Source organism: Miniopterus schreibersii (genome assembly GCF_964146895.1).
Source record: "Miniopterus schreibersii genome assembly, chromosome: 10".
NCBI classification, from domain to species: Eukaryota; Metazoa; Chordata; class Mammalia; order Chiroptera; family Miniopteridae; genus Miniopterus; species Miniopterus schreibersii.
The window spans coordinates 42,497,560-42,509,698 of record NC_138110.1 but is presented as its reverse complement, the minus strand read 5'-3'; the positions used below and the strand labels follow the sequence as shown (position 1 = coordinate 42,509,698).

Here is a 12,139-nt window from a genome sequence, read left to right as displayed (position 1 = left end):
AACCATCTCAAAGGAGTTTAAGCGGATTGAAAAGAAGTAAAAACTTCGCCCTGAGTGAAAGCTGCCAGGCGGCTGTCAAGGAGGAGCCCCTGCTGTCACCGAGCAGGCGAAGTCCCGAGCTTCAGCGGCTTGGCGTGACGGGAGAGTTCGTAATGGCCCCGAGCTCCGCGTGGGAATGCTGGAACTCAGCGTAGTGCCCAGGCATACTATGCATCGTCAGAAACCGCTGGCTAGCCTGGCAGTTTTAAACAGAGAAACAGGTTTCTAGAAAACCCTGGGCCAAAATGAAGTTTCTTTTTCTTCTGTTTTCTTCTCATCAGCCTTTGTGGGGAATGAGGTCTAGAAAGGGAGTCTCAGGTTCTGTGAATTCATAACAGACCAACAGCAAAACTATTGCTTTAATCCTTTCATCTGCCTCCCCTTGGAGATTTCCAAGGAGCCCCAGTGCACTCTGAGAAGTGTCCCCCTCTGGTCGTCTCCGTGGGCGGAGAGAGAGCCAGCGGCGGCCTTCTCCTTCCTCCCCGGCAGGGAGGGCGTGCTGAGAACCGCCTGGTGGCAGGGCTCCAGCGGTGCAGCTGTGCCCCGGTCCCCGCCGGGAGGGAGCCTCTGGGACAAAGCGGACCTGAGGACAGCTCTGTGCGGAGCTCCCCGCCCGTCTCAGCACGCCCACCAGCTGAAAGATTCCTGCCCTAGACTGCACAGAAGGCAAGAAGTAGCTTGCAAAGGGGAAGATGTGCAGCACAGTGCATAGGGAGTTAAACCTGTATTAACAATAACCCTGCGCTGTGGAGTGGAAAAGCTGGGCGGTGCTGGCGTTCCCCAGGCAGCAGTCTGAAAATGTTCGCTCCGTAGAGAGTCTTTCAACCGGCCGGTGGCTCTTTCCTGACAGTACCAGTGGCTGAGCTCCGGAAAAATAGCGAAAGCTATGATGGAATATGGTGAGTGCCAAGAGGCCCCCCTCCACGACAGGATGGCTTTTCTTGTGTTTGGATTTGGGTTCGAAAAACAAACCAGCAGACCGTGATCGCTGACACAAATCCACACCTATACAGGTGAACACTTGCAACTCATCCTTGAAGTAAAAGGAAAAAAACAAAACTGTTTGCCTCTTCTCTCGGTAACAGCGAGTGCTGTGGTAGGAAACTCTGTGATCCCTAAGAAATAGGCATGATGAGCACGTGTTTCCCCCCAAGCTGATTTTATACTTTAACCTGGGAGCCTCTGTTACGTAGACCAGCAGAGTAACGACCGCGACCGGGCTGTGTGCATGTGTGTGCGTGCACTGTGTGTGCTGTTTTCCCAAATCATTGCAGCATAACTTCTGCTTTGCTTTACCAGATTAAATCTCAACAGTGAGACATAATGTATAAACTTCTTGTATGTTTGCTCTTTTCAGTTCTAGGGAAAATCCGAACTGCAGTGGGCAGTGCCCAACTTCTCATGGCCCAGAAATTCTACCAGTTCAGAGAACTGTGTGAAGAAAACCTGGTAGGTAACATTCCCCATCGCTACCATTTCCCTGCTAGTACCATGAGAAGAACATGTGGTCAAGGCTGGCCCAACTGAAAGAGAACTGATTTTGAACAGAGTCAAGGCCCATTGGACTCTCTCACCTGGAAAAGAGAGTTTTCTGATGAATCTTATTTCCTGTTTTTCTTAAAATTAAAAATACTTATTTCATACTTAAATAATCTCACCAAAAAAACCCCAATCAAGTTAAAACTCCATTTCCTGCTTGATGGTAACTGGAAATTTTCCATTTTCCTGGCTTTCCCGTGGTATCTCTGATTTCATTATTCTTCCCAAAATAGGGAGCAGCCTGATATTTCAAAAATAATGTTACAGAAAATCATTTTGGATGATGATTTTCTTTCTGAAATCGCCATCAGTTTGTATATCCTACTCAGAGCTCTCTGTTTAATTCAGGAGCCAGAGGTGGAGGGCATCACAAAGTGTAGACTTGATCTCCCCGAGACAAATGAGTCCTTCTCGGACATACAAAAACAAAATAAAGCAAAGCAGAGATAGAAGCACCACTGCTAGCAACACTTTAAAAACTGACTGCAAAGTGCAGGGGCAAGCGCTTCCTCACTCACATATGCCTTTTAAAAAACTGCTCATATCTCTGCGAGTGTCATTCCACAAGAATAGCTTTTATTGGCTAATTGTTGGTCAAGCTGGATCTAAAACAAAGATAATGAAAAGCAACTTGTTTATCTTGTTGAAAGTAAAAACACACTAATATGCAATATGATTGACCCAAACTATGATTTCAGAGTTTTAACCACATCTTCTTATTACAAGGACAAATACAGACTGACAGGGATTTATCTAGACAGGACTCAGCCAAGAAAAAATAGAAAGCATGCAAAAATTAGTACTCTTCATTCCTCTTCACCAGGCTTTGCTTTTTCTTTTTAACATTTTTAATTTTTTGTAAGTATGGTTTTTTATTGAATTCCTGCTAATTTGTGAACTTCGTAATGTGTCACAGGTCTTATTAACATGATTCTTTGTTCTTTAAATGTAAGACAGCTCACATAAAGCTAAACTTCGCAAAACGACTGCTAGATACACCTGGGGCCCAATATGTACACAGTACAGGGCACAGAGCATGCCTTTTAAAAGAATTATATAACAGACTGGTATATTACAAAGTAGAATACAAACATTGTGCAGATTTTGAAGATGAAATTGCAGACAAAATGTCTTGAAAATTTTGCAGACTTCCAGGAAAGGTTTCCCTTGCTAAAGCTGTCTTTTGATGTTTCCTAGTTCCTGATAGGCTCATATTCCTTGGCCACCAGAGGAACTTAGGTGGCACAGTGTGAGAAGCATGTTTGAGGTAGATGGAAGTGGGACTACACTGGGGGCCGAGGGCCACTGATGGTTGGTCAAGCCATGCCCCAGGAGGGAAGGTCAAGAGCACACTATGTGTCAGACCTCAAGGAGCAGATTGTGACATTATTTCTATGATGGTTTTATGGTTGAGGAAAAGGGGCGTGGAAAGGCTAAGTAACTTGACCAGGGCCACGTGGTGAGGCTGAACCAAGATTCAAATCTCAGTCTCTTTGACCTCAATCCCAGTAAATCCACTCACTGCCCTACTTATCTCCTGGAATCTGAGCTGCACTACTCAGCCTCGTGGAGGGACCTGGGGTTGATCGGTCAACTCTGCCTACCTCCCCTGCAGCGGGAAGCACGGTGGTCTGGTGGTGGTATTGTTTAGTTCTACCAAGCTGCGTAAAGATGGCACTAAGATTAGTCACAACCGGACACATTATCTCAGACTAGACTCTCAGGCATAGAATGAATGAATGAGAGTTACTTTTTCCAATAAAATTAAGCCAAGGAACACAGCCCTCCTCATCTTTTCACACTCTCTACCATCTCTGACCTCTAAGTGGCCTGGTTCACACTAAGGCTAGTGCTGCAACTTCTTGTGCATGGGATGTCACATGACCCACTGATTCAGGACTGGCTGAGTGCCTGAGCTCTTTCTCATTGCTTCCTCATCCGTCCCCTTCATGAGATGGGGGCAAAGAAAGTCTTTGTGAGGAGGGAACAAATTGCCCATGATACAGAGTTAAATAACTCTTTGCCTATCGATCATTTCATGCACTGGTCCACTGAAACAACTTAGCCAATAGAACCTGACCTAAAAGACTTTAGTGAATTCCAGAATATGAGCAATTTAGTTTTTGGTTATCAGTAAGATAAGGAAATATATTGTGAGATCATAAAACTCCATTACCGTGAGAGGTACCAAAGTATCTCCATGAGAGATACTTTGTCAAAACTAGTATCTGTCTTTTCTGAACCTAGATATTAAAAAACTTTTTTTAAATTTACTAAATCAAAATGCTACTCTTTTGAGCATTTTGCTCAAATTAATGAAGCTCTTTCATTAATTTAGGTATTATCAACACAGATTTAGTACTGAACCAAACACAAACTTTAGAATTTACTTCTTCCAATGAATTTCAGGACTATGGGAGTTTTAGAACTGTAAGTTTAGAAAAATATCTTTACTTGTATTTATTTTGGGTCCAGACAAATAATGCTACTCCATTCAAAGGGCTAAAAAGTTCTTTCCAACCTATTAATTTTGATGGTCACTGACCTTCCACTTTCTGAAATTCTGATATCATTTTTTATAAGGGTTGGTTTTAAAAGTATAAACTGACCTTAAGTTATTCTATGGCATGAGGTTTCACAGTCTATCCAATTGCCTGGAGGTAACCAAAACTGACCCCAGCAGTAAACACCTGACATATGGCACGTCCAACCAATCTAACCATGAATGCTTCAGCTACTGTTGCAGGTACTGATTGACAATGAGCAGGACACCTTCAATTACTTAGTTATGGTTTTTCTGCCTTAGACCATAATAATTTGTGGTTTGTACTTTCTAGTACTTGTCAGGGATATGCGGATGGAGGCAAAGAAAGTCAATCCTTAAAAACCAAAGAATGTTTTAATATTATCTAGCAAATGGGTTGCTATAGACTCTATGCATTTGTGTAGATATGTGTTCTCACATTTGCTATATCATGTTATGGTCAATTTAAAGTTCTGAATGGCAATTTCTGAATGATTTTGCCAAAGTACTCATATGATAAAACGACTTCTTATATTAATAACATCTTAATTGTTAAACAGATAGTACTTTGAAAATTCAATTATTTTATGACTGACTCACTGTCTGTTTACCTTAGTATTTCATTCCACATTAGTATTAAAACAAATCATATTTTAGATTACATACCTATTCTCTGAATAAGCTGGGTAGCTGAAAGTCAAATACTGACTCTGATATACTGTATTTTTTTCCAAAGATGGTATTTTCATTTAAATACAGTATTTTACATGCATCTTGTTGTATATCATATATTCTGGATTTTCAAATATTCACTCTTCCCCCATGCTGTGTTGATAGATGTCGTATTACAAAAGACGAGTTTTACAACCTTGGTATTTGAGAATCACTGACTCAAACAGATGTATGTATAAAATTACCATTTGCAGTGGACTCTAAAAAAACCAAAACAGTCAAGCTCATAGAAACAGAATGAAGAGTGGGTGCTAGGGGCTGAGGGGTGGAAGAAATAAGGAGAAGCTGGTAAAAGGGTACAACTTTTAGTTAGGAGATGAATATGGTCTGAGGATCTAACGTATCACATGTTGATTGTAGTTGATAGCACTGCACTATATAACTGAAATTTGCTAAGAGAGTAGAACTTAATGTTCTCACCACAAATTTTTTTAAAAGCTAAATACGTGAGGTAATGGATCTGTTAATTAACTCGATGGAGGGAATTCTTTCACAGTGTATATCAAATTATCATATTTGTTTACTTTAAATGTCTTAGGATTATTATTTGTCAATTATACCTCAGTAAAGCTGAAAAATATACATATGTATTTTAAAAAATAAAATTACCATTTGTAAATTACCATAAAATTACCACTTTCATCTGCAAACCAAAAGGAACTCATCCCCCTTACGTTGTCTGAAGTATTTGAAAACGCCGCTTTGGCCCTGTGCTTGTTGCCATGGACTGCCTCTAAAGCATGACTGTTCTTCTTTCTCTTGTACAGAACCCTAATGCTCATCCAAGGCCCACCTCCCAGGATTTGGCGGGGTTCTGGGACATGCTGCAATTGTCCATAGAAAATATTAGTATGAAATTTGATGAACTCCATCAGTTAAAGGCCAATAATTGGAAACAGATGGATCCTCTTGACAAGAAGGTAGAACAATGTAGATTTTGTATGGTTCATTTAAAAACCTGCACAAACATTGGACAGTCTAAATAGGCTTCTGCATTCAGTCTTGCTGTTTACAATGTGAAATGGAGCTGATATCATATTAATTTCATTGTAATGACAATGTTTACATAGTAATCATTTGGGATATTATCTGTAATATGTTTCAGGCATATTTTTTAAGAAAAACCTGTCTTTGTGAATTGGAAAATGGGAATGTGGCTTTTTTTGTTAATTAAACTTTAAGTTAAACCATTTTAGTCACTGGAAGGAACTGCCTCCACTTTGCTTTTTAAACTAAAATAAATGACATATTCAGTGCATGATTACATAGAGCAAGAGTTCAACTTCCTTATACCCCTAGGATGTGTTTCTGAGAAAAATAAGAAGCCCTGAAAGCTAACTGACTTTGATAATCATTTCATAAGTATAGTAATAAAGAAACCACTGTTGTTCAAGTCTAAAAAATATACACACCATCAAGTTTCACAGTAATCAAAAACGTCGGGATTTTTTTCCTTTTAAAAGAGTTTTACTTTTGGTCAGTTTGCCTTGGGAAATATTGCTCATTGGGTTCCTCATGCAACCGTTTAGAAATAAAGACTCAATTTTTTTTTACTTTAATTAACAAACTGCAATTTTCACATTGGATTATGGTGGTTCCACCAGGCTCACACAGGTATACAATGTCCACCTCCCCAGGCTGGGCTGTCATGCACAACTTTTTTAACACTTTGCTTTCCTATGGCTTGATGTCAAATAGTTCCAAGAGATTCAACTACAAAAATTACTCACGGCTATTCCCCTGAAACATTGGTGGCCCTGCCCTTTACAGGAGGTAGATCTCCTCACCTACCTCCTTACCTAATAGCAATCCAACCCATCATATTATCAGGGTTCTTGGGGTCAGTGGGCTCCCAGGAGAAATCCAGTCCCAAAAGACAGTACATAGTAGACAGGAGAGCGACACTATCATCACTGTTCCTTATTTCCAATTCTGTCATGGTCAGCCTGAGAGTTTTAGCATTAAGCATCAAAGTACCATTGATTTACGTGTGGACTCTCGCTTGGGAAGCCAAACATTTGCACTTAACCTAGCTTGTTTTTTAAATGTGTGTTTAAAATTGTCTGCTAGAGAAGCTTTTGAATTGGTCTTATTTTTTAAAAACACTACAGATGTACAGACGCATCATGGTAATTTAGTTTCTGGAGCTGATCTATCTAATTTCCTTTTTATTGATTTTTTTAAAAAATTATTGTTAAAAAAGAAAACACAAGAGTAGGAAAATGTGACTAAAATTATCAATATTCATACCTTTAAAATTACCCACCAAGTTACTCAACAATGAAGATTTAAAATGTCCAAAAGGAGTGATGCTAAGAATTGGTATATGTAACCTGTTGACATTCATACTTAATCATTAGTTAACTTGATTTCTAAATCTTTATACACTTTGTCCATGATCAGAGCTTTTCATCACCCCATTAAATTTAGGGGGGAAACATGAACGAGCACAACCAGAGTAGGCAGAATACTGTTTGGATGCTGTGCTTCCTTTTTCTGTCCTCTGGACCACACAGACTCTCCCTTAAACTGCCTGAGGGCAGCTCCAATGTAATGAGTTTAACTGGGCACTTTGCCCACACCAGCAGAGACACTGCTGTGATGAGCAGAGTGTTAAGGCACAAGGAGTGAGTGCCCGTTGAAGAACCTTAGAATCCATATTTTAAGATACTTTTCATAGTTATGAGACATTTCACATTTATTTATGAGGACTGAGGGCGTTTTATTAAAACTGAAAACATTCACATGGACCATTTCACAGCCTGACAGTTTATCACCCTTTTCGTAAAAATCCTTTCTGGTCTAGGACTCCTTCTTTCCTACTCCTTTTTTTCCTGCCGAAGTCATGAATGGCTTTTGTGTTTGCAATGGCATTTTAAAATGTCTAACTATTTTATAGTTTGCTGTTGCTAAGGCCGATGAACTCTCCCAGTCCTGTGTGAAGTTTTCACGGCACAGTCTGTCCCTGTGGTTGCAGTGGCCGCTGGGCCACAGTTCACTCTGAGGCCCCTGAGTGGCATCCCAGTAGGATGTTTTAGGAGCCATTTGGGAACTGATTCCAAGCCAGTCGTGGGAATTATCAGTGTCTTCCCTCCAGCGTGACCCTGGAAGGTTTACTGCTGTGTGTTTGTGTGTGGTGTGCAAACGGGTGTGACTCACTGTGGCATCTACAAAGCTAAAGAACACAGTCTTATCATCTCTTCTTCTTCATTTGGCTGCTCAGGTTTGGGGGGCCTGGGAGAGGGCGGTGATGGTTTTACACTCTGAGCCCAGCTCACACCAGCGGCCTGCCTCCTTAGAGGAGGTGCAGAGCTCTCAGCTGCCGCTGCCGCCGCCGCAGGGAGAGCCTGGAGCCTCCAGGGAGAACCACGCTAAATGTGCGGGGGGCTCAGCCCTTCAGCAGGGGGCGTTTTAAAGACCCACAGCCTTTCCTCGGAGAGACCTAGTTCTGCAGCCCAGCCTTACCCTTGGCCTTAAGCTTACCGGTATTTTTTTCCCCCTCTGCATCTTTTGAATACCCAAGCCATAATAACAAAGAAAAATGTTATAGGCAGTGTGCAGATCAGAACTAACCACCCTTAGGCTTAAAAAAAAAAAAAAAAGTGTGTTCTAACTACTGACCTATCCCAGTTTCCCCCAAGCTTGCCCTGAGAAGCTGTGTAATGTCCTGAACCTTCTGCTTTGATCAGGAGAGAAGGGCCCCTCCTCCAGTGCCAAAGAAGCCGGCGAAGGGCCCCGCGCCGCTGATCCGGGAGCGCTCGCTGGAGAGCTCGCAGCGCCAGGAGGCCCGCAAGCGCCTGATGGCCGCCAAGCGCGCCGCGTCCGTCCGCCAGAGCTCGGCCACCGAGAGCGCCGAGAGCATCGAGATCTACATCCCCGAGGCGCAGACGCGGCTCTGAGCCCCGCGCCCGCCCGCGCCCCCCCGCCCGGGGCTCCGCGTCGCCGTGTAGTTGCCCATCTCGCAGCAGCGTCCCCGCCCCGCCCGGCCCACTGCCCACGTTCTTCACCGAGCCCGCCACCTGTGCTGACGCGTCACCTGCCTCATCCGAGAGCCACCCCTTTTCTTTTCTTGGCAAAACCAAACCCACCTGTGTAGAAATCGCCCCTGTGAGGCCCGCACCATCCTCAGTTCTCTCAAGCTAGCCCGTCCCCAGAGCTCAGCAATATAAACCCATAGGGAATTTCAGAAACCCAGTGTCACAGGATGATCCTTTGGGACTTAACCGTCTTCCACGTGAAAGAAACTAGGGCTCCGAGTCCCTTGATTTCCCCTAAACACTTATTCTTTTGCAAAGCAGATGGAGCACTTTGTTTCCAACCTCAGAAATCACGCCATCTCACCGGTATCAATGAGTGACAAACCGAGAGGGGACCGAGCTGGGCTGGGGGGGGGGGGGGGCTGGATGTGCGGTGGGAAAGGGAGAAGCAAAACCTGCAGGTGCTGGGGGTACCCGGCCACTCACAGCTGCACAAACTGCCTCACTGTTAATTCATCAGTCACTGCTTCAAACGTCTCAATCAGCAGAAGATTGTAAATTCGATCTTTCAGGGAAATAAATCTATTCTGAAAGGCAATAAAACGAAGAAAGGCAAGGCAAAGGAAGCACTGAGAATTTAAGATACTACATAAGGGATTTTTTTTGTTCTCTTATTAAGACAATTTAGACCTGAAATGTTTTATCAACTTTTATTGTATTATGTATACTATCTTATTGTGTGGTAGCGTCTTAAAGGGGAAACTGTTGGTCTGTTCATTTGTTAGAGTCCATCCTGGGGAGCCTACCTAATGACACGAAGTGCCACAAATGGCAGCCAGGCTGTTTTCAGAGAAGAGCTTGGCTTTTCCTACCCCCCCCTTTGAATGCTACACATCCATCCCTTTGAACCTATGAGTTGACATTGCGGACGTATTTCCTCCTTTAGTCTCCTCTCACTATTACAGAAGCCTGTCATCCCCCAGCATAAGGATTCTGTCCTATGTCAACCCAAGACAGTAAATTTTCTACCCCAATAGACGTCTCATTCCAAAGAGCTGCCACTCATCTTGAAGTGCCAGGTAGTGAGTGAGAGAAATCTGACTTGCAAGGTTCAGCAACCACGAGGAGAGAGGAAAAGTCACGACTCACAAACACGGAAAGAAACCCAGGCTTTTGGCAGAGAATGTTGATTTACGTTTTTAGTCTTGATGGATGGGCAGTATGCACTTTGCGTTTAGCTGAAGTTCTCCTTAAATGCCCTTACTCATAGCAGTTTAAACATTTAGAACATGGTGATCTTAAAGTATCACTGGCATTTTATGTCCAGCTCCCCACCCTAAAGTATTAGAAATTACCATTGAAAAAAATGAAAGACTTCTAAAAACATACATCAAATACGCTTGCACCAGTGAAGCTTTTTTCAAAAAATACACTCACATAGCCAGGTGCTAATTTAATTTTATTTATGAAATATAAGAGAGGTGATGGGCTCTGGCAACAACTATTTTCATGGACATATTCTAAAACCACTAGAGAATTCGCTACCTCTCAGAGCCATTGATGCTTTGAGCTATCTTTATAAACAGGGCACAAATGTTTACTGCTGTGGTTTACAAGAAAAGGGCTACTAACTTATTTAAAAACAAACTTTTAACTAGGGTGAACAAAGCACCTTGAGTGCTTTGTAAAATTGGAGCATACAGAGATTTTGAGCTTCAAGAATTTGGTGGTTTTAAAAAGAATACATATTTTATTTACTTTGTAGCAGCAATGGAAGGTCACACAAAATTTGCATCAAGTAAGGCCAACTGCCACCTTGGGTAGCCTATGGTCACATTCAGTCCTGCAAATGACTTGGAAGTCACAAATTAACATGAAGGAAATGGAATCCATTTGAAGACCCATGTTCCCAACTATAGCTCTGTGCCCTGAGGTAGAGATAAGATTTGGATTAAGAAATAGGTTTCTAATACGATTCAAGATCATCCTACAATATTTTCTTTGGAAACTGGTTTAGCCCAGGATATTTTAAAGAGAGACAAGAGAAGGCCTATTTATCTTGTCTATGTGAATGGTATTTGTATATTCATAAGCTATTTTTGGTAAGAATTTTAAATCTTTTAGCTAAATGCCTACAGGCATCATGACCTTTGCCTTCCTTAAAAACACAAATTGTACAAACACTTTATAAAGAGCTAATTATTGATGTTAAAACATGACCCCACATAAAGCTGCTTGTTAACCACTTGCCCCCTTTAACTGACATCCATGAACATAACCTTTGTTACACTCTTCTTTTTGATGTAATTTGTAGAAATGTTTTTTAGTTCATAATGAAAAATGTATGTACCCTGAAAAATTACTTATTTTGTTTAACTTTGGTATAAAGATGTTTGGGCATTTTCTTGGGGAGGGGGGATTACAAAAGAAGTTTGTCTCCCACATCAAAAAAAGTTCAAATAAATTAAGTATTTATTATATTTTTTGCAGTTGTTTCCATACAGTTCACATAACCTTTTTGTAAAGAGAGATGAAGAAATGGATTAAAGATTTTTAATATTTGAAATGGTAAATAGAACTAATTTATTTGTAATATATTTCTGTTATTTATAGATGTTTCCTTAATGTTTTACTGTGCATTACCACTTTAATTTAAGCCTTACCTTATCCTTGTGAATTTACCATTTCTTTTTTAAAACATGTCTAGATGCATATTTTAAATAACTGGAATGTAAATCGCTAGCATATCTGAATTCCCAAATGTAATTTTTTAAACTTATTTTGGTTTGGACAAAAAAAGACTCATTTGAAAGCCTTCAGATGGAGGGGTGGGGAACATTTTTATGGCTTTATGAATTGGAATTTCATAGGCTTATCTATCTAGATTGTGTGTGAACAACAAACAAAAAAATTGTAAATAGATGAATGTTTCCCATAATGTAAAAAGAAGAAATTAATAAAATAATCAATGCACTGCTTTCAGGTCTGCATGTTTTCACTACATAGTCCTGCTTCTTCCAAAATATAAGTAATTGCCCTTGGGGGGAATAATTAAGCAATTAAGAAGCATCTCATTCTAACTTTCATTGTAATAACACATATGCTGGTCACTGTTGAGCCAGAGGGTTGACTTTGTATCCTACATAAGGGATTGAAACACTAAAAACTAACAGTCACTTTGCCATGATGATCACACATATGTTAAAGTTTCAAGTCAAAAGCTGTATATTTTATGAAAAAAAGTCATTAGCCTCTCAAACTTGTGCAAATCTGTGTATATTTTGTCCGCTTGAATTTCTTTGCAGACATTTCATTCATTTTGTTTTCT

At 41.1% G+C, this 12,139-nt stretch overlaps 1 protein-coding gene across 14 annotated transcripts in view; it reads left to right on the top strand.

Annotated features, from left to right (window-relative positions):
* The window catches only part of DLGAP1 (DLG associated protein 1), a gene marked incomplete at its 5' end in the record, with an annotated part of 591,758 nt that extends 579,970 nt beyond the window's left edge, over positions 1 to 11,788 (top strand). For 12 of the 14 annotated variants that reach the window (XM_081149669.1, XM_081149663.1, XM_081149671.1 and 9 more), the window contains 3 exons: positions 1,397 to 1,488; positions 5,602 to 5,754; positions 8,524 to 11,788. In XM_081149669.1, coding sequence (XP_081005795.1) covers positions 1,397 to 1,488; positions 5,602 to 5,754; positions 8,524 to 8,733 — 455 coding nt within the window. In that variant the 3' untranslated portion in view covers positions 8,734 to 11,788. Of the gene's footprint in view, positions 1 to 1,396; positions 1,489 to 5,601; positions 8,421 to 8,523 lie in introns of those variants that run through there. The other 2 variants (XM_081149670.1, XM_081149668.1) reach the window with 1 other exon arrangement.
* Positions 11,789 to 12,139: the final 351 nt, after the last annotated feature.